The sequence below is a fragment of the Aphelocoma coerulescens genome, chromosome 12 (genome assembly GCF_041296385.1).
Source record: "Aphelocoma coerulescens isolate FSJ_1873_10779 chromosome 12, UR_Acoe_1.0, whole genome shotgun sequence".
Classification (NCBI taxonomy): Eukaryota; Metazoa; Chordata; class Aves; order Passeriformes; family Corvidae; genus Aphelocoma; species Aphelocoma coerulescens.
In genome coordinates, this window is record NC_091026.1 from 21120122 (window position 1) to 21144999 (window position 24878).

Sequence of the window (24878 nt, forward strand, 5' to 3'; positions counted from 1 at the left end):
TCAGTGGAGGACACAATAGTTGCATCTACTGTTTATCTTACTTTGTCCCCAAACCAGCTTCCAGGGCAACAGAACCATGTGCAAGCTGAAGGCCAAAGCCCACAGCCTACAGAGGAATTACAACCTACTTCAACAATCAACTTCAGACACATCCAAAGCCTAGAAACAACATAACTGTTTCTTAACATTTAACTAGAGCCACGGCTATGCAGAACCCTGCACAGTTTACTCTGACATTTACTTTTACAAATCTGTTCCTGCATTTCATCATCTCCATTGCACTGCCAGGTAGCTGTGGGCAGTTATTAAAACAAACACTTTCACCAGACAGTGAAGCAGTCAGAACAAAAGCTTATTAAGCTGTGAAAGAATAAAACCTGTTCCAAACTGGTTTAAGCACACGCCAGGAATTTGGCACCTGTGCTTCCTCAGAAGCTCAGCTATTCGTGCTACATAGTGACCTCAGGCTCCCTGCTACCACCCAAAATGCACGTCTGCATCTTAAGTGTGAGTTTAATGATTCACCCTTTGTGCACAGGTTTTGAACAAAGGAAGAGTTTTGCATTATTTAGGGGAGAGCAGCTGAAGGACATGCCACACATCCAGGAACTCGTCCTTCACCCTGGATGAATGAGGCAGAGACTCAGTGCCACTTCATCACCAGCACTGAGTGCAGACTCACCCTGAGTACCCCCAGCAGGTTAAAGAAGTATTCTGCATTGATCTTGATTTACACAAGATAAATTCCTCCAGATTCAGTTCTCAAACCAGCGTTACTCCCACCCCAAGAGGTGACAGAAGGGGAAATGCAGACTGATGGTTTGTGATGGCAGCAACTTCCCTGCACTCTCTCACTTACCTGATTTGGGATTTAGGGAATCACACTGAGCATTGTACATGTGCACAAACTCCTGGTGTCTCTTAATGAGCTGCTGGCGGGTCCCAGAGGTAGACAGACCATGTTCCTTGAGCTTCTTCCTCAGATCTCGATCCGACAGCAGGTTATAAACAACTTTGGACATCAGCTTCCTTTTGTGAGCAGAACTGCCAAGGGAAAACAGAAGAGACTTTATTTAATTAATACTCTATTAAAATCAAAGTATTTACAATTACTTAAGGGTACTTCACCCACTCAGAGTAACATACACATGAAAGAAACTTGGGTTTTCCACCCCAGTACTGCTCATGTCTGACTTGATTCAGGTGGAGAAATATCAAAAGCATTAAAACATCAAGCCAAAACTTGAATTAGGAGATTTTTCAGCTTTCTGGGAAAATGTCTTTGAGAAAAATAGTCATGTACCTGAAGGCAGCAGTTCCCAGCTAGCAGAAGGGAGACATTAGTTCCCAGCTAACAGAGAGAGACATTAAAGATAAGTAACAGTGCTCTCAGAGAAATAGCATCTAAAGCCAAAATTTGCTGCTTTCCACTGCTGTCTGTCAGAAAAACTCAACATTCCTGGCACAGCTGGGGAAAACATCTTAATTACAGGAAACTGACAGAGAGAATTCAAGTCCTAGTACCACTTTTGTCACCTAAAATTAGCAGAACATTTCCTCCTGTCAAATTAGCTCAGGCTTCCCTACACCTCCTGGTGAGATACTCTCAAACTAGGAAAAACAAAGGGGCCAAAACCCATCTACTGCCTCACTCATCTTCTGCAACTGCAATCATTCACAGAGGAACAGCACTTACTTAGACATTTTTCTTTCTGCAGCAAAATAAAGCTCAGCTGCACTACTCTGGATTAGAAAGCAGTTAACAGCTTTCCACTGTGAAAACAAAAGATTTGAAAACTATTCAGCACTTTTGACTTATCATGTTGAAAATTTCAAGGTTAAAAAAGAAAGTCTTATGCAAAAACTGTCATTAATTCATTTACTCTCATCCAGCCCTGTAGCATGGCTGGTAAAAAGAAGATGGATTACCACAATACACTGTTCAGGGAAACTTTTTTCAGATTCTTTGGGAAATACAAAAAATTTCACAGAGTAATTAAATCTTTGGAAAGCCCTACAGAAGCTTGGTGTGTATTCCAGTTCCCCAGAAGCATGAGCTAAAGTGTGCCAACAGCTTTCCAGCAGCCAGCCACAGGAAAACAGCTTACAACAGGTTTAAATCCAACATTGGTTGGGTTTTCCCACGCTTGAGAAACACAGTGTTCTCTGGAAACACACTTACCTGTTGGAATTACCCTGTGGAGCCTTGGGGGTCTAAATTAGCAGTTCTGCTGAAACTGCTCAGCTGTTAACACAGCCATGGTGCTCCTGGTTTGAGAATAAATAGAGCTCACACTCCTCAGAGAAGAACTAGGGATGTGCTGCTACTGGAACCACACACCACTGCCACAAACCAGACACTGCCAAGGGCCAGCACCCACCCAAAACCGCCAGTGCCCAAGGGGCAGTGTCTGGTGTGACACCTGCTGAAGGCCTAAGCAGTCTAGAGATTAAATAAACAGAATTTAAAACCCTGTTAAGGACATGGGCGTGACACCAAGGACAGATCTGGCTTATATTTCTATTTATTAAGAACAGAGAAAGCACTAAAACACTCCAAACTGAAATTAAGTGTAACATCAGATTTCAATACTCATTTACTATTTTTTCATCCTGAAAGTCCTTTAGCTTACGGACTGCACACTAAACGTGACTGGGCAAAACAAGAGCTTTAACATAAAATTACTTTCTAATTCAAGGTTCAGGGGAATTGGAAAAATAAGCATTGCAGTACAAATCCTCCCAGTTCTTCAGTCTGATCAGTCAGAAATAACAACAGTCTAAATTTCTGCTGTAAGTAAAACAAACTGAAGCTCCACTTCTGATGTGAATGTGGCGACCGTGACCAATGCTGGGGCAGGGGCACAAAGCCAAAGGAATGCATTAATCTTATGGAAATCGAGATCTTCAGGAAACTTCAACAACCCCACAGCAGGGAGAGCAAGGTGCAATTTTTATTCTTTAACTTGACAGCTATTGAAGAAAATGTCTCTTGGCACACCTGAACCAAGGCAAGCAATTCATTCACCAAATGAAAAATGGGAACCAGTGTTATCTGAAGGGAATTTTAATGCCAGGGAGCAGAAAGGTGACAGGAACAATGCACAGTCAAAGTTCTCCTCCCTGTGCTGAATTTGTTAAAGCATTGGCCAATGTTTTCTTGCCACTAAAAGCCAAAGAGCAATTGTGCTGGCAATCCACAGACTTTCTCAAGAGGGGACAATCCCCACTGTGATTTCAGAGTGCTCTACACAGCAGGGAAGCCAGAAACAAACACAAAGCACCACTATTACACCCCAGCAACAAACAGTTCTTAGTTCAGCAGTGCACAAACCAGCCACGTGCATTTGGAAGTTCTCACAGCTGTTCCTTACCTTCGGAGGCTGTCCTTCTTCTCCCCTCTGGTCAAGCAGCTATCCAGATGTTTGTTTATATATTGCTCTAGGATAGCAACCTCACAAACAGGACATTCCACTGAAAGCAAGGGAGAAGGAATTTTCTAGTGTGGCTATAACAGCAAAGAGCAAATGTTTTCATCTGAGAAACTAATTGTTGATTGAAAATGAAAATCCAGAACTCTAGATTTCTTGTTTTACAAGATCTCACATGTCTGTCCAGAATCTTCCTTCTTAGCTCTTTCCAGAGCAATGAATTCCCTCTCTATGTGATATCAGACTGGCTCTCATCTTGCCTGCAGTCAGAGGGAATAGTATATCTAATAAAATCTAGACTAACACACACTACACAGTAACCTCGGGGCTAACAGAAACAGCAGCAGATTTCCCTGGTAATGCTTTCACTTTTGCAGTTTTTTACTCCTAAACAAAGGAGAAAACGCTAGAGCAGAAGCTTTATTCATGTTAACATTGTGTTCCCAATGTATGGCCCTCCCAGGACTGTCAATGCACAAGGTAACAGCCTCACAGGAACTCCACAATCCAGCCATGCTCCCACTCACTTCTGAGCACAGGTAACTGGATTCTGTGCTTGGCCTGAGGCTCACGAACATCACAGGCACGGATACACACAGCTCAATTATTTTTGTATCATATTTTCAAGAAGCACCTATAAGCATTATCTGTAAAGACAGATTTAACATATTCCTCTTTAGCAGCCAGATTATGTCACAAACAAAAGGCTAATTTTGAATGAACAGGATGAGAGTCTGTATCCCCCTGTGTCAGCTTGAGGAAGCCAGCTTTGATTTAAACAACAAAACAAAAAACAACCTCTGAAAAACACTGAGGTGTTGCGGGGATTGAGCGAGTTCTCTGCTCCACAATTCCCAACTCCCACCACATCATATTCCAAAGGTTAAAACACCCCAAATGGTTGGGATAGTAACAAAACACACTAGTCCTGAGCTGTCTGTGACTGAATTGGAAGTTACATTTGAGTTCTTAGACTAGGAACAAATAACACTAAAACCCCTCACTGCAGGCAAGCAGGTCAAAGTTTCAATTGCTCAAAAATAAACGAGCAGTAAAATTTCATGTGAGTTTCAAATTACCAACACAAGCAGGTCTGATGCATAAAACCATGACAGGTTTCCCACGGCTCCTTTCCTGGCTGTGGTACCTCTCTAAGCAGGATTCACCCAGCTAATGAATACATATGAACTTCAGAGTTCCAGACAAATAAATCATGAAACAAAAGAACAGATAAATTTGAACTAATAAGATCCAGGGCTGTACTCCTACATGGTGCTTTATTTTAATTTAGGCTTTTGGCTGGGTCAGTAGGATGGCTGCCAGCATGTCAGAACTAAGAGGATTCTGCCATTTTATTGTGGTTGATTCGTATAAACTGGTATCATCATGCTTCAAAATAAATTCACCTTAACTCTCCGGAATTACAAAAGAATAGAGCAGATGAATCTTCTGGAGAGTGTGTGAACAGAAATATTAACAGAACTGCTGCCATGCTCATTTTGAGTTCAGGCTCACCCCTCAAATAACAAACATGCTATAAAATAACCTGCATCTGGTTACTCAAGGATGCAAGAGCAGAATGAATGTGTCTGTCTAGTCATTAGGGGGAAGGAGGAATTACTTCATTTTTACTAAGTCTGTTGCACAACTATTGTTTTTTAGTGTTGTTACTCAAAGCAAAGGAATCCGTAAGCGCTGAATTCCATTCCATTCCCTGGCAGCAGCTCAAGCTTCCTCCTGAAGAACACGCTTGGAGCAGAGCTGTCCCACACAAGCAGCGATGTGAAGGGAGCCTGGGCCAGTTAAAGGGGAAGGAGCTGAACGTGCCAACAGGGATCAGAACCACGTGGAGAAATGGGGTGAGTGCCACGGACTGAGGGTCCTCTAATGTGTACAGTCACCCACACATGGGGGAGAGAGCAGGATATAACCAGCAATTAAACACCTCACCTTTCTTGTCTCCTTTTACCACAGATGTAGAAGGCTTTTCATGACTTTTGGTGCACCCAGGAATCTCCTGTGATCCCACTTTGCTGTCTTTACCACAAACCTCTGCAGAAGTGCTGTAAAAGACATGGTGTTCCTCAGTTTTGAAACTCTTCTGATCAGTCCATGCCAGGCCACCTGCCTTTGTGGAGGTGCAGACTTTGTCCTTTCTTAAGAAGCTGTCAATCCCTAGCACCTCTTTTGAATCTGGCTGAGGAACAGGACTCCTGTGGCTCGTGGCAGCTGGGGGCTGGCTGCAGGCCGGAGTGGATGGAATTAGGGGAGCATCCAACACTAACTGGAACAGCTGCTGCCTAGAAGCACCCAGAAGAAAACAGTTAGCACACTGGACAGTATTTTTTCTTGGAGAAAGCAGAATGAAAACAGATGGAGCTTTTCACCGATTCCTTTCTCCCTCTCCCCCCTGCTCACATGCAGCACCCAGGGATTGCCCAGCCCTCAGGAACCTAGAGCAGAAGCCAGCCAAGCCTCCCATGCTCTGCAGAACCTAAGCACCATCTTCCTGATTCCAAACTAAGTAAATTGCATTTTGCAGACACAGTGACATGCCTCTCAAACATCACCTGGAATGCAGTAGAAATCAAGGAGTTTTCCCCCTTACTTGAAGCTGACAGGAGACCCTTTTCAGGCCAAAGCACCTCAAAACACATCACCCAGCTGTTACAGAGGCTCCTGGAGCAAGGCCTCTGCAGCAGGCACTGCCACACTCCATGGCTCAGCCAGCACATGCTCTGTAATCAAATTCCATGGCTTTACACACTGCTGTGACACAGTTCACTGCAGCTGAGGTGACAAAGCCTAGAGAAAGCAGCACAGCTGCAGATCCTCAACTTGCAAAGATTTTAACTGGAGAACACTTAATAACAGCTGAAATAATTTGGATTCCTGTTCCTTTAAAAGAAGAGGACTGTGAGCAATGTCCCTACAGAATGTGCACTACCATAGAGTGTTACAGCTCTCTCCTGAAGCCCCAAGGCCCAAGAGGACAGATTATCCAAGGAGAACCAAGCTCGCTTCACATGAAGGGTGTTGTTTTTGTACAAAGGGAGCCAGAAGAGAGAAAACTGAACAGACTCCGATTCACATTCGGTAGTAGCAGCTGGCTCAATAAAATATGACCTGGTCTAAAACAGAAAGAAACTGGAAAAACAGTACAAAACTCCATCCTAACAATAATTTGATAACAAATGTTGCTTTAATTACATCATTGATCTAAAATAATCCTAGGGAGCTTTTCCTCATATTAAAAAATAGAGACATAGGAACAGACTTTCTGAAGGGATCTGATCTTGGCACAGAATTAAGGGAAACAACACCAGCACAAGAACTTGAAAACTTGTTTGCCAACACCCACTTTTTTGGGTGGGAAAATACAGAAAATGCTAGTACTGCAGGCAAAAGAGGAAGGAGCAGCCCCGTGCTGGCTTCTCCCAGAATATGGTATTCTGGGCTCATGAGCAGCTGGGTGATGACATCTCATGGTTCCATGCCTCAGCCCCAGGGATGGAAGAGTCAGGGCACGGGGACGCTCCTTGCACAGCCCTGGGCCCTCCAACAGCACTTTGTCACCTGCCACCCCCTCCCTCAGCACCAGAGCTAATTACTCAAATTTCTCACTAATCACAGCAATTCTGACAGTTGTTATTGGAGAGATTGGGACAAGCATGTCTAGAGCAGAAGACTCATCCATCACTCAGCGAGCCCAGAGGAAGCAGGCAGTGATGGAGGGTCCAGCCTCTGCCATCACCTGCCTGTCCAGCTCACCTTGGAGCTGATCCTATGGCAAACCTCAGTCCTCAGTCATGATTTTCAAAAAGCTCAGCATTTTGTGTATGGTCTTAACGTTACCTGTGATACTCTCAAGAGTTTAACAGACTGCTATGAGCTCTGAGCTGACAGAATTTTACCTTCCTGGCACAAAGCAGTAACTGCAGCACAGCTGACAACACTCAGTTTATGAGCAGAGCAGCATCCTTCCCTTTGAAGGCTGAGAGATGAATCAGCCAGGTGTCAGTGAGCCCAGGTCCACCAGAACAGCCAGTACCCAAACCCTCCTGCGAGACCCATCCTCCTCAGTTGCTGAGTGGGGTTACAGCACAGAGTTAAAAACCATTTGTTTAACCAAAGACAGATGGTTTCTTAACATCCTCCCCTCCAGCACTCTCCCTCTACTTCAATAACAGCATAAGCAGCTCCCCACATTTTTTCCTTCAGATCTGTAACACTCACAAAAACTAAGTGTCCTTCATCAGGATCCCGGTTCCTATTCTATGGTTCTTTTACTTCTCTCTTGCTGAAGCAGCAATGAAGCAAAGTTGTTGGGAATTTAGGGCTTCCACATAAATAAATTCCAAGGAAGAGCCAGGAGCTGTGAATCTCCCTAGGAAGAACTCACACAGGACATTCCCAACTGCACTAAAGGCAATGTATCTCCTTGGAATTCCTCCTGCATTCCTGCTGGAGGTTCAATCAGTGTATCAGCAATGACAGCACCTGCTCTCTCAAGCACCCAGAGCTGATGTGTTTATTCCTCTGACTCACTACCTGTTGAGTAACCCTGATTAGGAAACAGATACAAACTTGACAGTAAAAACATTTTTCTTCCCTATGTATGAAGAAAAGCAGAGATTCTTTTCAGCAAGGGCTACTACTTTTCTACTTATGCAAGTGTAACTCTAATTTCTATTGTTAAGTTTTCTAGCAAGGTGATGCACAAACTGACAAATTTTATCAAAATAATCTCTTTAGTAGAGGGCAATGAAACAAATTCTTTACACTTCACACAAAACTTTACACATTATTTTTGAAGATACTGGCCCCACTGCAACTGATAGAAGAACTCTTCATTAAGGACAGCTGGTGCAAATACTGCTCCTCATCTTTCTCTCCTGGCCTGGCCAGGGCCATGAATTCTGCCCCAGAGCACAGACAGGCAAGGGAACAGAAAACCACTCATGGGAATGCCCTGCAAGCTCCTGCCCCAATGGGGTCAGGGTGTGCCCCTCAGCAGGGCACTGCAAAGCCTGGTCAGAGCTGCTCCTCTCCCTTTCACACACAGTAAAACACCCATAATAAAGCACAGAACACCTCCACTTTCACTGGGAGACAGGAGAGCCCACTCTCTGTACAGGGAGGGAGCTGCATTCCCACACAGCACCCCTGAGCACATCCACGACAGCTCATCCTGCAAACACCTAACGCTGAGCAGAGCATAAATGGGATCAGCGCTCGGCTCTGGTTGGAATGATTCCCATTCCCTGCAAACACTGACCTTGGAGCACAGCTTTCACTCTGCTAAGTGCCACCAACATTACCATTTCCTTCCCCTCCAGGCCTGACTTAAGAAATGGGTTTGCACTTTGTGAAATGTTGAGAAGATTTAAGGCCTAATTTTCATAAACATCAAACTACCCGAGGCTCAGAGTCAAGTTAGAACATACCTTATCTTTCAAACACGCTGAGCTCTTCAACCCCTGGACTTTGGGTTTGGGGACAGCCAAGGGGAAACAAAGCAGATGGAGAAGGAGGGGGGAGACAGAAGATTTGTCCTGTACCAACATCACCAGGGCAGAATACAGCAATGGTGGTACAATTTAATGATACCCATCCCACATAACGCTCCCTGGACAAGCAGTGTCCCCTCAGCTCAGGGCATGTGCAGCCACAGGAGAGAGACCCAGCCCCTGGACACCACACTGACCATTACCTGCATTCCCCCGAGGAGTCTGTCCCATTACAGCAGCCAGCAGGGAGCCTTTCCCACCCAGACCTGGAGCACACCCTGCACTGGTTCCCTCCACCCGAGCCAGACTGGGCTCCACAATCCTACTGATCTAACTCTACATGAGAAATTGATTGAACTCCAAGTCACAAAAGGAAAGGTTATTGAACTACTCTCACTGGTAAGATTTATACTGATCCATTAAAGCAGTCCAAAAAAATTAACATTTAAGATTCAATATCATAATGGATACAAGTCAGCACTACTTGTTCCCTACAAAATTAGGCATTAACAAAAAAATAGTAATCCATTTATCACTAGGAAGTACCAAAATTCAAGCTGAAACAATGGAACTGTAGGATTTAAATTACTCAAATAAATCAACTGAATCTAGTAGAGGTCATATAGAAGATTACATCTATCTACATTCTATGATCTTCATCAGAGAAAAATTCTCTCATGAAACAAAGCCATCAACTGAACTATGCTTCTTGTCACTTACAAAGCCAAGAGTCTCACTGACTTCCAGCTCCAAGTTAATTTCAGCGAAAAAGATGAAATTGCATTTGTCTCCTATAGACAGGAATACCCACAGAATTCCCAGCAAATCACTGAGTTGCTTCTCATCAAAAGAAAACAATACAAGGAGCTTCATGCATCTACTGTGATGAGAGTTCACCAAGTCATATTTATTCTGTTGTTCCTGTCTTTTAAAAGGATGTGAAGCTCAAAAATGAATTAAAAACAAACAGAAAAGCAGCTAAGAAATTGAGTTGAAAACACAGCACTCCATCACTTTCCTTACTCAAGAAAACTCACATTTTTAGTCTCTCAATACCTATATTTTTCCCAGCCAATGACTTCACCAAGAGAATTCTCTTGCAAGTTGACCATTACCACTGGACAAAATCCTTCTATTCAGAATTTCCCCTGCACACATAGGAAGGATCTTCGAAGAAAATCTTTATTACTGTTATTTCCCCCACAGAATCCTGACATATCTGTTGACTTCCCACAAATGGGCAGAGACTGTAACTTCCAGAGCAGCTAATCAGAAGCAGAACCAAAATAAGCTTGTAAAACCTCCACATCACTCGAGTGGACAGTAACCTTCAGCTAGAACACTGCAAAGTGTAAACATTCATCTTTGACAATGCTTCTGTGACACCACAATATTTTTGCTCAGTTCTCACACTGCTCCTCTCCATGGACTGAGCCTGGTCCCCCACAGTCACCCCTTTCCAGCTGCCAAAACAGAGGCAATAGTCATAAAAGCACATAAATACCTTGCAGAATTAAAGCTCTTTACTAGATCATCTAAAATCCGGTTGTTTTTCAGGTCAGATTCTGAGACTGCCTATTAAAAAAAGAAAGAAAAAGCAAAAACAAACCTAAACAAACATTCAAATGCAGTGAAAACAGCAAGTGCCCAGAAAATGTTCAAGTGATCAATAACTTGCTTCTTGGCTCAATGCCTCAACTGCCCCCACTAAAGTGCTACAGAAATTAAGATGTTTAAAGGGTAAACACTTTTCCCCAAAAAATATCTCATATCAAAATAACTGCCTGAGAACTTAAGTCTGGGATATTAAGGGTAATAGATAAAAACAAAGCATAAAGCTAAAGCAACAAAGCCCAGTGTGCCCAGGCTCCAACAATTGTTTATTGTAGCACAGGTCTACCAAACCAAGGATCTTCTGAAGGGGGTAAGAACCTTAAGCATCAAAGCATGAAAACTGAGGAAGGGAAATGTTAATCTTCTGATTATGGAATGAAAATGTGAATTATGAGATGACTTTATGCATTCAATTCATTCTTTTTAAACAATTTTTGATTTTTATCTCACTGCAACTCTCTGCTCTTCTTTTTAACAAAGCTTTTTTTAGTTTCTCATAGTTTCTCATACCAGTACCTCTAAGCTTTAAGCAGGTGGTAGTAAAATGTACTCCATTGTAGTCTCCACTCGTTTGATGTTTAAAAACTGGCAAAGATACAAATAAGTACATTTTCTAGTCTTGAAAAGTCTTATCTGTTTCATGCTTTAGAACACAGACCAAAATTACTTCTATTTTGCCAATATTCCTGAAGTGCCACTCAGTTTTTAGGCACTGTTTCTGAGGTCAATAAAGCCCAATCAGCTTAAGGTAAAAAGTTAGATTAAAACCTAGAAAAAATTGTGTTCTGTGTTCTTTAATCAAAAAAAAAAGGCTTTAAGTGAGATCCTAATAACAACCCACCTGCAGAGCAGCCACAGCCTGCCTCCAGTGCTCTGCACATTCGGCCTCCTGTCCCCAGAGCAGAGCAGAGGGCTCCCCTCCCCAAAGGCCATGCAGCACAACCACCTTTAGCACTAGGAGGTGTGTGGACACCTGCAGACACTCTTTGAGATGAAATGAGGCCTCTCACACACGGAAAAGTAAGTGCTTATGTTTCAGCACTGCTGGTTTAAAAGATGGAGTATTTTAATCAATTAATGTTCAATGTTTTGTGACAGATTGTATACACAGCCCCAAGCCAAAGCCCAGGCCTGATGCTCCATCCACTTCTGCCTGCACTGACATTGGAGCACCTCTGAAACACGAGAATTCCAGATGCAAGAGCACCCCACTTTGCCCATGGGATCAGAATTATTTGGCATAGTCCAAAGGAAAAAGCTCCTGAGATTTGCTGGAAAAATGTAAAAAAAAATAAACAGGGGGGAAAATACCAAACCAAAAAACCCCCACACTTACCACACAGCATGTTGGACACTGCGTTTTGTAGGACAAAAACTTGCGGATGCAAAGGGAGCAATCTGGAAAAAGGAAACACATCATTTTGAAGCAGACATTCTTCCAAATGCAGTTCCACATCCTTGCTTGTGTATTGCCTTATTGTACAATATGTGCAAGATATTCCACAATACACAAATATTAAAAATACACCATTTTTCCATGGAATTGAGGTTATCATTGTTGCAAAAAAAAAAAATCTGTGTTTTATACCAACATGTTTCAACATCAAATATCAGCTCTGTCTAAAGCTGATGTTTGTGTCCTTTTATTTCCCAGTGCACGACAAGAAAAGCTTCATCAGCCACCACCACTGCAGCAGTGTTTGCACTGCTCACTCCCTCACCACGTTGGGTTTTTGACATGACTAATGTTGGATCACTTTCATCTTCCTGTACAGCCCCAGACAAACTCACAATCCCCTCTTCTTCCCAGGCTCTTCAGCCCCTTTCCAAAACAATACCAACTTGGTGAAAGAAGAGGCTAAAAAGGAGGGAGACAGCACTGAAATGCTGGGAGACAGCTTAATGTCATCCAATCATCACAGGATGCCTCAACAGACTCGGTGGTGAAACTTATGGTGAAACACACCATAAGCTTCATATTGTCACAGTAAACTTCTGCATTCGTTACACTTTGTCAACTTATCTGTGAGCTTTCACAGTCACTTAAGGATTTAAAAAGTCTCATCATTCTCCAGGAAAAGACATTCCCTCACTAGATCATTATGGGTCAGAGCCTCAGCACTGAACACACTCAGCAGCAGCTCCCAAAACAGATCCTATTTCATGGACCCTCTGGGAATGCATCTGAAAAGCAGCAGAAGCATTAATTAATCCCAGAATGGTTTGGGAAGGACCTTAAAGTTCATTTCATCCCACCTCCTGCCATGGGCAGGGACACCTTCCACTAGACCAGGTTGCTCCAAGCCCTGTCCAACCTGGTATAATGCACCAATTAACACTTAAAACTGCAAATCCATCTAAATGCTCAAAAATTACTACATACATAGTAAGAAGTAATACAGGGTGGGAAACCCATACAGAAAAGAAACACACTTTAACTGTATGAGTACAAATGAAGTGGCAGATCCAGGCTGCCAGCATCTGACAGCCCCTGTCAATGGGCCAGGCCCATGTGTGCAACGATTGCAGCCACAGCTCCCTCAGGGAGAACAAACCACACAAGCTCTCAGCATTTATGCCTGGGCTCCCCTGCCCACCTTTCAGCTATGTTGGCCTGAGGATCAAGTTCATCCTCTCAGACTCAAGAGCATAAGAAATCTCTGGGCCACATGTCACTCTGCTCATATTAGAGAAGACATTCACCTTCAGATGCTTTCATTGTGTGAAAAAAATACCAACAGCACATCTGTTCTGTCACTGATGACACAGTCCAAAGCACTGTGACAGTTAAATACCTTCTGTCACATGAGCTACTGAATCCTCCCAGGCACCCAAGGAGGAGCAGAGGAGGAATTTTATGTGGCTACAGGTGCAAACAGATTACAGAGATGCTCAGAAGCCCTGAAATAGATCATTAAGAAAATGAGAATCAGCAAAAAGTTTTGCAAGTAGATGTATTTCATTGTCATCCATTCAAACTACTCATTAAAGGCAAAGGGCTTTTGGCTCCAGTTGTCCAACCTCAGTCATCTGCAATTACAGAGACAAGAGAGAGGAAAATACTTCAAGAAATCTTGGTCTACTGTAAAAAACTTGGACCTTCTGCAGTTTGCAGGGGAAAGTGTAATCTATTAAAAAAAAAACAAGGTAGATAGATTCTTTTCAAAGTTAAGGGCCTCTGAACCCCACTGTGCCCCAGGCAGACTGTACTACCAGCAAGTGTAGAGAATTTCCAGTTTTGTGGCTCCCCACACTGGTTTCAATGGTGACAGCTTTGCCAAGCTAAACTAAACTTAATTGCCAAGCTACAATATCCCCCTTCACGGAAGGAACCGCTACAGTTTCTGAACCAAACAACTATAAGCATTTATTTTAATGTGAAAAAAGGCAACGAACTTCCTCCCTAATCTGGCTTCAGCAAACTGCTTGGGGCCAGGTTCCAGCAGATATCACCCGGGGCAGACAGAGCAGCATGGAAAATTTGAGCTCATTAATGCTCTCCACATAGAGCTTTACATTTGTACCACCCTCAAGATGGTAAGAAAGATATTTAAATGAAGAATGCCAGATGCCACGTTTGCATTGCAGCAGGAACGACAAAAGGGAAGGTTCTGGCTGCTTCCATCTCACAAAGCTCCTCCCAGCTTCCATCGCCAAGAGAATCACAGAATCCTAGAATGGTTTAGGTGGGAAGGGACCTTAAGGCCCATCCAGTGCCACCCCCTGCCATGAGCAGGGACACCTTCCACTGTCCCAGGGTGCTCCAAGCCCCATCCAACCTGGCTTTGGACACTTTCAAGAATGGGGCAGCCACAGCTTCTCTGGGCAACCTGTGCCAGGGCCTCACCACCCTGACAGGGAACAATTTCTTCTGAATCTCTACTCTAACCCTGTCCTCTGTCAATGGGAAGCCATTCCCCCTTGTGCTGGTACTCCAGGCCCTTGTGAATAGTCTCTCTCCATCTTTCCTGCAGGCTCCCGTCAGGCACTGGAAGGCCACAATTTGGTCACCCTCCAGAACCTTCTCTTCGCCACGCTGGACAATTCCAAGTCGCCCGGCCTTTCCTCTCAGCTCACACTCGGGAAGCTCATCCACTTCAGCGGGACCGGGCAAGTCCCGCAAGAGCAACCAATGTCCTCGCAGCCCTCCCGCCGCGGCACTCACAGTTGTGCGAGCACTGCGGGATGATCACGGCGATGCTGAAGTAGTCGAAGCAAATCCCACAGCGCAGCAGCTCATCCACGGCCTGCAACGAGAGCGGGATCAGCCACGGGCACGGCGCCCGGGCGGCACGAGCAGGGGGTGTCCCGCAGCGGGGCTCGCTGCGCCGAGGGGCCGCTCCAGGGCGGCGGCCGCGCGGGGCGAGGGCGGACGCAGCGGCCGTGCCGGCACCGGCTGCGAACGCCGCCCGCGCTCCAGGGGCGGCGGGGCCGCTCACGGGCCACCCCGGGGACCCCCGCCCACCCTCCCGGTCTCCGGCCCCGCCGCGCCGCACGCACCTTCAGCGGGGCCAGGCCGGGCGGCCAGGGCGGCTCGAGCAGCGGCAGCGCCAGGGCCATGTCACGGCCCCACAGCCCCACAGCCCCACAGCCCCACAGCCCCACCGCCCCACGGCCCCGCTCCGAGCGGGCGGCGGGTCCGGAACCCGCGCGCTCAGCGCCGCGCGCGCCTCCGCCCGCGCTTCCGGCGGCACTTCCGGCAGCGGCCGGGGAGCGGGGCCGGGGAGCGGGGCCGGGGAGCGGGGCCGGGGAGCGGGGATGGGGCCGGGAACGGGCAGCGGGACCGGGGATGGGGCCGGGAACGGGCAGCGGGACCGGGGAGCGGGCTGGGACCGCGCCGCCTACGCGGGCCCCGCCGCGCCTCGTGCCCAGCCCCGCCGCTCGTTCCCGGCCCGTGTGCGGTGACCCCGGTGTTCCCCGCTCCCTCCCGGCAGAGCTGCGGGCCCGCGGACAGCCCTGGCCCCCGGAGAAGAGCCGCAGCCCCGCCGTCCGCCCGCTCTCGACACAGACCGCTGCGGGGCCTCTTCAGAGGGCGGGCTTGTGTCACAGCTGCAAAGCGTTCCGCGTTCACTTTCTAATGAAGCCTAATTAAACGCCTGCTCGGGCAGTTCCAGAATCCTGTGGATGAATATTAATAGGGCAGGCCCCAGAGCAGTGTACGGCTCCCTCCCGCGGGGCAGCTCCGATCGCTGTTCTCTGTGGATGCCACAGGATTTACAGCCGCTGCCATCGCTGGTTTACTCAGCTGACGAACGAGATGTGTCTGAGCGATCCCATAAGATGGACATGGGTGTCCTCGTCTGTATCTTCCAGATGATATTAATTTAAAACCCACCTAAGACGTGTCGGTGCGATTTGGAAACACACTGACCCGCCTCCCTCCCTCTGCAGTTACACCTGCGCTCTGCCCAGATGTGTGTCTGCTCTTTGCTATGGGAACCTCCTTCCCAGAGCCCTGCCGTGTTGCCACGGCAATGGGCAGCATCCACATCACGTCTGCCCCGGGCATGGCCGGGACTGCCTCTCTGAATTCCACAGAGGGGACAGCAAAACCTAGGCTAAAAATACACGGCCTGATGGCTGAAACCCGCAAAAACGGCAGGTAGTGACCAGAGCTGAGTGCTCCCCATGGGCTGTCGGGAGGTTTAATAATTGCCACGGAGTTTGAGGGAAATGAACGTATTGCCCAAGTCACGTAGGATAAAACTGCAAAGCGAACTGCGGTGTCTGGGTGCAGCTGTGACTGCAGAGGGCAGGCGCTGCCCCAGCCCTGTGTCCAGGTGCTGCCCCGGCCCTGTGTCCGGGCGCTGCCCAGGCCCTGTGTCCCAGTGCTGCCCAGCCCTGTGTCCCGGTGCTGCCCAAGCCCTGTGTCCGGGTGCTGCCCCAGCCCTGTGTCCAGGTGCTGCCCAGGCCCTGTGTCCGGGCGCTGCCCAGGCCCTGTGTCCCAGTGCTGCCCAGCCCTGTGTCCCGGTGCTGCCCAAGCCCTGTGTCCGGGTGCTGCCCAGGCCCTGTGTCCAGGTGCTGCCCAAGCCCTGTGTCCGGGTGCTGCCCAGGCCCTGTGTCCGGGTGCTGCCCAAGCCCTGTGTCCCAGTGCTGCCCAGGCCCTGTGTCCGGGTGCTGCCCAGCCCTGTGTCCCAGTGCTGCCCAGGCCCTGTGTCCAGGTGCTGCCCAAGCCCTGTGTCCGGGTGCTGCCCAGCCCCGTGTCCAGGCGCTGCCCCAGCCCTGTGTCCCGGCGCTGCCCAGCCCTGTGTCCGGGTGCTGCCCAGCCCTGTGTCCGGGTGCTGCCCCAGCCCTCTGTCCAGGTGCTGCCCAAGCCCTGTGTCCGGGTGCTGCCCAGCCCCGTGTCCAGGCGCTGCCCCAGCCCTGTGTCCGGGTGCTGCCCAGCCCTGTGTCCGGGCGCTGCCCCAGCCCTGTGTCCGGGTGCTGCCCCAGCCCTCTGTCCAGGTGCTGCCCAAGCTCTGTATCTGGGCGCTGCCCAGCCCCGTGTCCGGGCGCTGCCCCAGCCCTGTGTCCGAGTGCTGCCCAGCCCTGTGTCCGGGTGCTGCCCAGCCCTGTGTCCGGGTGCTGCCCAGGCCCTGTGTCCGAGTGCTGCCCAGCCCTGTCCGGGCACTGCCCAAGCCCTGTGTCCGGGCGCTGCCCAGTCCTGTGTCCGAGTGCTGCCCAGCCCTGTCCGGGCACTGCCCAAGCCCTGTGTCCGGGCGCTGCCCAGTCCTGTGTCCGAGTGCTGCCCAGCCCTGTCCGGGCACTGCCCAGGCCATGTGTCCGGGCGCTGCCCAGCCCCGTGTCCGGGCGCTGCCCGCCGCACTCCGGGCTCACTGACCACGAGCGACCCCAGTCCCCTGGCGGGTCCTCGGGCACGCCTCACACTGTTAACAATACTCCTGTTGATTTAACTAGCTGCAGCAGAGGTTTTTACATACACACACACCAAATATATTTCACCATTTTTTATAATACTCTACAGAACAGTACTACCTCTCTTTGCTTACTTCATCTCACAGCTGTGTTAAGCCCTTCACTTTTGCAGCTGCTGGTGACTCAAACATGCTGTTACCCAAAAACTGCATGCATGTGTGCCTGATTTTTCCTATGAGGTTTTTGTAGCAGTGCAATTTGCATGCTCTTGCTCCTGATCTGAGCTAGTGTGAATTTTGAAACAAGCCAAACTCCCTCAACTGACACTCAGCAACACTCATACATATCTATATAAAAGGTACTCCATGACCCACATGATGGAAAAGGTCAGAAGAAGCCATCACAATCATCTCTGCTGGCCTTGGGCATGATGAATCTCTGAATTTATATATTTGAATGGATCTGATTACTGCCTGCCCCTTGCCAAAAGTGCTGGAATTTACAGTTAAGTGCCTGTTCTCATCTTAAGGAATCAATTTCTGCTTTCTCTGTGAACTGCGACCTAATTATTGTATCAAACTCTTGCAATTTTCTGTTCTTTTCCTTCCCTCATGCACATGGCAGATCTTGGTTCACACATTCTGACAGGAGCTCATTGGGTGGGAATTCATTCACCCACCGAGGAATGGGCCCAGAGGGTTCATGAGTTCATTTTTGCAGCAACACGTTTATTTTTTGTTTAAGTCGTCTGATGAAGAGTGAAGGGCAGTGAATTTGCAGCCAAGCACCGTCCACATAGACCACTGCTGAATGAAACACAATTTAAACTATTTCCACAGTAAAAGCACCATGCAAAGGAACCCTGGAAAATCTGTGCTTTCACCTGAATCCCGCATGCTGCAGAAGCTGGAGAGCATCCACCTCCTTAGGCTGCATGGCAGGATGATCCCTTTAACCCACGGTGCATAGCCCGCTGATCTGTGAGCACCTTCCCGTCGGGATGCAGTGCTGTGGGCTGTCCCACCATGGCCGAGCTGCTGGGAAGCCCCGGCAGCCCTCGGGCTGTGCCGCCCTGCCCAAGAGCTTGGCCGGCAAAGCGCTCCCACCAGCCCAGCTGGAGCCCGCTCGAGCACATCCCCAGGAGCAGAGTGGCCCCGTAGAGCCCTGCCAAGTGAGGACAGTTCTCCGTAGGAATGCTTCCTGCTGTTTTATTGGCACTGTGGGCTTTGCTGTAGCAGGAATAAACTGGTTTATCTTGCTGAACGACGAAGTTACAACTTGTTATTATACACAGAACACCAAAACAGAGAACATATCTCCTCCTCCCAAGCCCCTGAAATACTCATTTAAATTAAAATACCAGGAGGTCCCAACTGCATTTTCATACACTTGTTGCCCTATTCTGTTAGCAGAGAAATGTATGGAAAAGCTTAGTAGGAGGTGGAGCAGCCTGACACAAAGCAAATCTCCAAAAGCTACTGGTTTTCACTTGTGTTGTTGAGACAAAATATTTAAGTGGAGTTTTACATGATTCCCAGCTGGTTGTGCACAAGTCAATAATGTAAAGAGTATTTGTTCCCCCATGGTGCTCAGCACCTCATGCAGAACTGTTGTTTTCCTCCATGCCCTGACACAAACAGCTCATCCTCAGCTGCCCTTAGTACATGGATCTCAAAACTAAAAGCTAAGACTCCACCAAGGTCTGCCTTGTATGTCTGAGTCACTGGACATTCTTCATTGTAGATGTACAAACACACCACAGAAACAAGCCTCTGGGACACCAGCATGTGGATTGGATGAAAAATCAGCAGAACAACATACTGTACTTCAAAAGAAAATATCAAACCCCAAACCAGAGAACATTTTGAGTTAATTGTTTCTAAGTATTTTCAGAGATTCCTTAATATTTAAAGCAGTGGAAAGTTTCTCATCATATCATTCCCAACCGGAAAGGAGAAGAACCTGAAACCACAGGTAAGATTGTTCAGAAATATTTAACGCTGACCTTTCTCTGCCCTCGTGTTAAAGTTGGCAACCATTTATTGATTTTTATAGGACTAAATTTAGTCTGATGTTGAGACTTTTGGAACAAAAAGATCCCACATTGTCATGGTTTAACCCCAGTCAGCATCCAAGCTCCACACAGCCGCTCGCTCGTTCCCCCACCAGTGGGACTGAGAAGAGAATCAGAAGAGCAAAAGTGAGAAAACTCGTGGGTTCAGATAAAGACAGTTTAATAGATGAAGCAAAAGCCACACACACCAGCAAAGCAAAGGAATTCCTTCCCTATCTTCCACGGGCAGTCAGGTGTTCAGCCGTTTCCAGGGCAGCAGGGCTCCATCACATGCAGCAGTTACTTGGGAAGACAAACTCCAATGACCCTCCACCTTGTGTACTGAGCATGATGTCCTGTGGTCTGGAATATCCTTTGGGTCAGTTGGGATCACCTGTCCTGGCTGTTTCCCCTCCCAACCTCTCAGCACTCCAAGCTTCCTTGCCAGCGTGGCAGTACGAGGAGCAGTAAAGGCCTTGGTTCTGTGTGAACCCTGCTCAGCAAGAGCAAAAACATCTCTATTTATAATCACTGTGTTCAGCACAAATCCCAAACACAGCCCCACACCAGCCACTGGGAAGAAAATTAACTCTACCCCAGCCCAAACCAGCACAACCAAGTGCAGGCCTGGAGCAGCCAGAGGATGTCCTGGAGTGAGGCATCAGGGTACCTGCGAGGGGCTGTGGGGTCAGCCCTGCAGTATCTGCTGGTTTTCTGCACTGCCATACTCAAAGACAACAGACTGCAGAGGCGGATTCAGAGGTGCTGGTTTTTCTTTCCTGTCATTAGTTTTTGGCTAAAAGCCTCTGTTTCAGCAATGGTCCCACCACCCCTCTGTTGTTTCCTTGGAGAGCCAAGCACAGCAGCCTCCTGTGCAGCCAGCGATGCTGAGAGCCTCAGTCGCAGCCTTTCAAGCACAAAAGACCACAGGAAATGCTAACAACCTTTCAGTAGTCAAAATGATCCCAGCCTATGTGCTGAAGCGAATTTATCACCCTAGCAGAGGTTGTGCTGGCAGGAACCTCACACCCAACGTTTGCTGCTTTGGCTGTGCCATAGCTCCACAAGTAACTGGTCATTTCACACAGAAATTACTTGAAAGCACAGATGAAATATTTTTCTTTTTTTTGTTGTTTTGGTTTGGTTTTTTGTTTTATAGTCTACTGCAATGATTTTAGGCCAACATAAACCAGTGAAAAGCATCTTACAGTTTTACAGAGCAGCATGGAAACTTTCATGAAAAAGCTGTGAGAGCTAGCAGCCAAAGGAGCCAGAAATAATATTTAAACTTTTTCCTGGAGTGCTTTAAGATGGACATCATGAGTAAAATCACTCTGGGTATTTCAAGTAAACCAATGGTGATTGAGTTGGGCCTGACCAGGGGGCAGGATGAAATGACAGCGGCTGCTGGACAGGCAGCCTGGGGAGAGGAGGCAGCAGATGAACTGGCACAGCTCTGACCTGGGACAGCAACACAGTGTCAAAGAATGAGCCAGCAGTGAATTGGCCTTTGCTGGTTTTGGCCTTCTGCCACAGCAACACTTGCTGACGTTTCAGAGACATTGTTTTGCATATGCAGATACCTCCCATTTGGACACTGATGCTGATGTAATAAATGTTATAAAAATCGTGAGTAATCTCACTAGCTCCGAACTACTCCAGTATAAAAACTCCCACACCGACAGTCCATGCACACTTAGACACAGTGGTAGGTCTGTAATACCTTCCATTTTCTTTGACTGTCTCCCAACAGTGTATTCCATTGCCAGCTTTGTGCCTTAGAGTCGCTCTTTGGCTGTTTGGTTCTTGGGTAAATCAGGTGAAATCCAAAGGCAAGAGAGTCAGTATATTAACAGAAGTGTTTCTTAGTTGACATTCCAGCTCTCCTGCACAGATTTAGCCTTTTTCAGTTGAAGGACTTGGGAGCAGAGTTTGGATACAAGCTGTTCCCAGTCCCTTGTGCCATATGGCTGCTGATTTGCCACCAAAATGCCCATCACTGGGACTTCACTCCTTTGCTAAAACTTGTATGGGTTGTTCTGCTGCTGTATTTATCACTTCGTTGCTGCCTTCCCCTGTTCCTAAACATTAAGCAGTTCTCAGCCTTTGCAATGCAAGAGTAGCACACATCCCTCCACTCCATCCCTATGCCAGGGTAAGACATTCCCCAAACATGCCCTTGCTCCAATGAAGGTTCATTTATCCTCCCTCTTAATTACTGGGAAGTGCAAGAGAGTCTGGAGAGCTCCTCATGGGGCTCTGACCCCCTCAAGCACTTCCCAACTCTGGTTTAGTTAAGAACACAACTTTCAACAACAAGGCTTCCATGCTTTGCCATGGATTATGAACTTGTGCCCCTGGACTTTCTGCCCAGAGCTGCCTGAGGTCAGGGATCCATCCTGCCTCCCACCAGCCCTATCCCTGCTCATTAGTACTCTCCAGCAGTCCCCAGCACTTCCAGCACTGTCTTGCCAAGATGCTAATGAGTCCCAGGAGCCACTGGAGATGTATTTCCCTGGATCATGGGGCCCCGGCAGAGTCTCTGGCTGCTCCTTGTGCCACTGTGCGTCACCTACAGCTCAGCTCACTCTGCATTTCACTGGTGAACTGCTGCTCATCAACTAAGCAAGGGTAAAACAGTCAGAACACGAGAACTATGAAGAGACAATTTCAGCTCCTGCTCAGCTTAGCCTGTTTATGCCTGGATTTATATGCCAGAGTGAGACCAAACAGAGGGAGGAGGAGCCATTTGTCACCAAAACACCTGCAGAAAAAGCAGCTCCAGCCCATCCATGGCTCTGCAGCCTGCTCTAGTAGTGCACAGACCACTGCTGATGAGTCTGGGGTGAGATGTGTGTTGGGATTGATGCCAGTGGTGAAAAACAAAACCCCTCGAATGTTGGCAGCTGAAACACCAGGTAATTACTTAATTGACTCCATGATTTCCACCTTGGAGCAGCAGCCTGCAGCACTCAGGCTAAAAGCAGAAGCCCATTAGTAATTCTGGCAGCAGTTAATGTCCCAGACCATGGAAAGCAGAAACCCAGAGCATGTCCTGGTGCAGTGTTTGGAAGCTGAGAGACATCCTGCATCCATCCATCTGCCAGGAGTGCTCACCTCTGCTGGACCCAGCAGCTCCTCCAGCTCTGTCCAGAGGCACAGACACAGAGTGTCCAGAACTGAGACATCCATGCAGGGAAACTAGAACAAAAATGAAGGCATACCAAGAAAAATTCAGCACAGAAGTGAGTTAGCCCCATTCCCCGCTGGGTGGTACTGGGCAGACTGGCAGCCACAGGACTCCTGCTGGGACATGGGGAGGTTGGAGGCTTGGGGTGGGCAGGGGGCACCAGACCCACCCAAGGTTTCAACTGGAATCAAGAGGCAAACAAGTGAGCAAAGTTATAAAGATGCTGCAGAGCAGCACTGCCAGAATGGGAAAGCTCTGTGGGAATAAAACCACATCTGGGGGCTGCTTTGGCTGTCAGGTCTGTAAAACATTTCCTTGCACTTCCCCTCAGGCAGACCAGCCCTCAGCAACACTTTCTCACACCAAAGGGATGCAGATCTTGGGATCTGTCACTGCCATGAGCCCTGTCGTGGGGAAGGCACCAGCACCCCAGTGTCTCAGGCAGGGTGGTCTGGAGGGCACAGCAGCGTCACCAGAGGCTGCCACACTGGGCACACCCACAGCCCAGCACTCAGCTAATTCAGCTGTCAGCACTGTACATCAATAACCTCAGCTTTAAACACAGGTAACTGTCCAGTTAAGCTGACTTTGGCAGGAATAAATCCGCCCTGGCACCAGCTGGGCCAGGGACAATGTGTTTGGGCTCTGCTGCTGTCAGCTCATGGCAGCAGTGCAGCAGGGCCAGGATCAGCTGGGTCCAAAGCCATGAGCAAACAGTGCGAGGGAAGGGGTGGCTGAACACGAGGCTTGTCCCCAAAAGCCCTATGAACAATGTATAACTTCTTACAGGAAACAATCATTTATATAATTCCCATGGACTTCAGTTGCCACACCAGGGAGGAGGGAAAGCATTAGTCATGCACTAGCAGATGTTTTGACTTACGTAAGACTTAATTTTTTTTGTTTCTTTCTTTTAAGAAAAAGGCTGCATCCCACCCTAGAGCCTTCCTGAGAGCCTCCTCACCCTCAGCCACTGCCACAGCCCCACAAGCCCAGCGCTGCCCTGCCCTGTGGCATGGCTCTGCCAGCTTCAGCACTTGCCCAGTCATTGTAAATACATTATTTTTATAAAGGCTGTCTTGAAGGGGGTGTAAAAAATGGATGCAACAACAGCTTAGAGACAGAAATTCAACACAAGTTTCATTGGTGTTCAGCAGCAGCAGGTAGGGCATGGGTAAGGCTGGTAAGGACAGTTAGTTCTTGTCAGCTGAGACACATCAAGGAGGGAAACAAGCTCGTTAGCTTTGAGCGGGATAGGAAGGTGTGGGCTGGTGACCAGCACTGGTGACAGCCCTTCCCTGGGGGAGTGTCACAGGGAGAACAGGGCTCTCACCAGGCTGCAGAACCCCATCCAGGCTCATCACCGCCTCACTGCATGAGCTCCCTGGAAGAGCAGCCAAAGGATCTGCACCAGCTCCCAGCCAAGCTCACGCTCATCGAAATCTCTGAGTGCCCCAGACAGCTGGGTATCTTAATTAAAAAATTTATCTTCGTTAGATAGAACCGGACACGTTTGCATGTCCAGAGATGAGTCTCACGCTGGTGGGGCTCGGGTGGAATTAGGAGCTGTCAGAGGGTGCCTGGCCTTTGGATGCTGTCAGGAGGGTGTTATTAGATTTAAAGGTCTGGGATAAGCTTTGCTCCAAGGCTGAAGCTTCATTTCCAACACACAAACCTCCACTGATTTTGCAGCATCAAGGATTCCAAGCCCAAGTCTCTGGAAGGTTCCTGGGGAGGGAAGAGGCATCTCTGTGGAACAGAGCAAGGTTGGTTTACCTGCAATGTTTATGCTGATCTGATGCACGAGTAGTTAAAATCCAGCAAATTACACTTTTATCTCATGGAACACAAACCAAAATGCTTCAACAGCTGCTGCCCTCCACCCCACAAGCAAGGAAAGTGATCCCAAAGGGCATCAGGAATGTGGTGCTGTTTTCCAGCTGAGCTGTGATCATAAAAAGGTTTCCAACTGCTCCACGGTATTTACAGAAGATGGATAATGCTGCAGTCTCTCAGGGCCGCTAAAGTCTGCTTTCCAATGTTTCCATAGTGAGGCTAGAGGTGTATATTAAGGAGAAACAAAAAAGTTATCAAAAGTTGGGGAAATACTCTTATTTTCATTCTGTGCCTGCAGCCGGCTCAGGCTCGGGATACAGCACAACCTCCCCAAGGGAGTGGCTCACTCAGCCCTGGCTGCTCCAGGTCCTGCTTAAGCCCAGAGGTGG

The 24878-nt window shown here is 47.9% G+C and overlaps 1 protein-coding gene across 2 annotated transcripts in view; it reads right to left on the bottom strand.

The window, feature by feature from the left end:
- RAD18 (RAD18 E3 ubiquitin protein ligase) overlaps window positions 1-15242 on the bottom strand; it is a 31455-nt gene extending 16213 nt beyond the window's left edge. For both annotated transcript variants that reach the window (XM_069027710.1, XM_069027709.1), the window contains exons 1-7: window positions 15056-15242; window positions 14721-14802; window positions 11892-11953; window positions 10446-10516; window positions 5382-5731; window positions 3375-3474; window positions 860-1044 (exon numbers count right to left, since the gene is read on the bottom strand). In XM_069027710.1, the coding sequence (XP_068883811.1) occupies window positions 860-1044; window positions 3375-3474; window positions 5382-5731; window positions 10446-10516; window positions 11892-11953; window positions 14721-14802; window positions 15056-15115 (910 nt within the window). In that variant the 5' untranslated portion in view covers window positions 15116-15242. The remainder of the gene's footprint in view (window positions 1-859; window positions 1045-3374; window positions 3475-5381; window positions 5732-10445; window positions 10517-11891; window positions 11954-14720; window positions 14803-15055) is intronic.
- Window positions 15243-24878: the final 9636 nt, after the last annotated feature.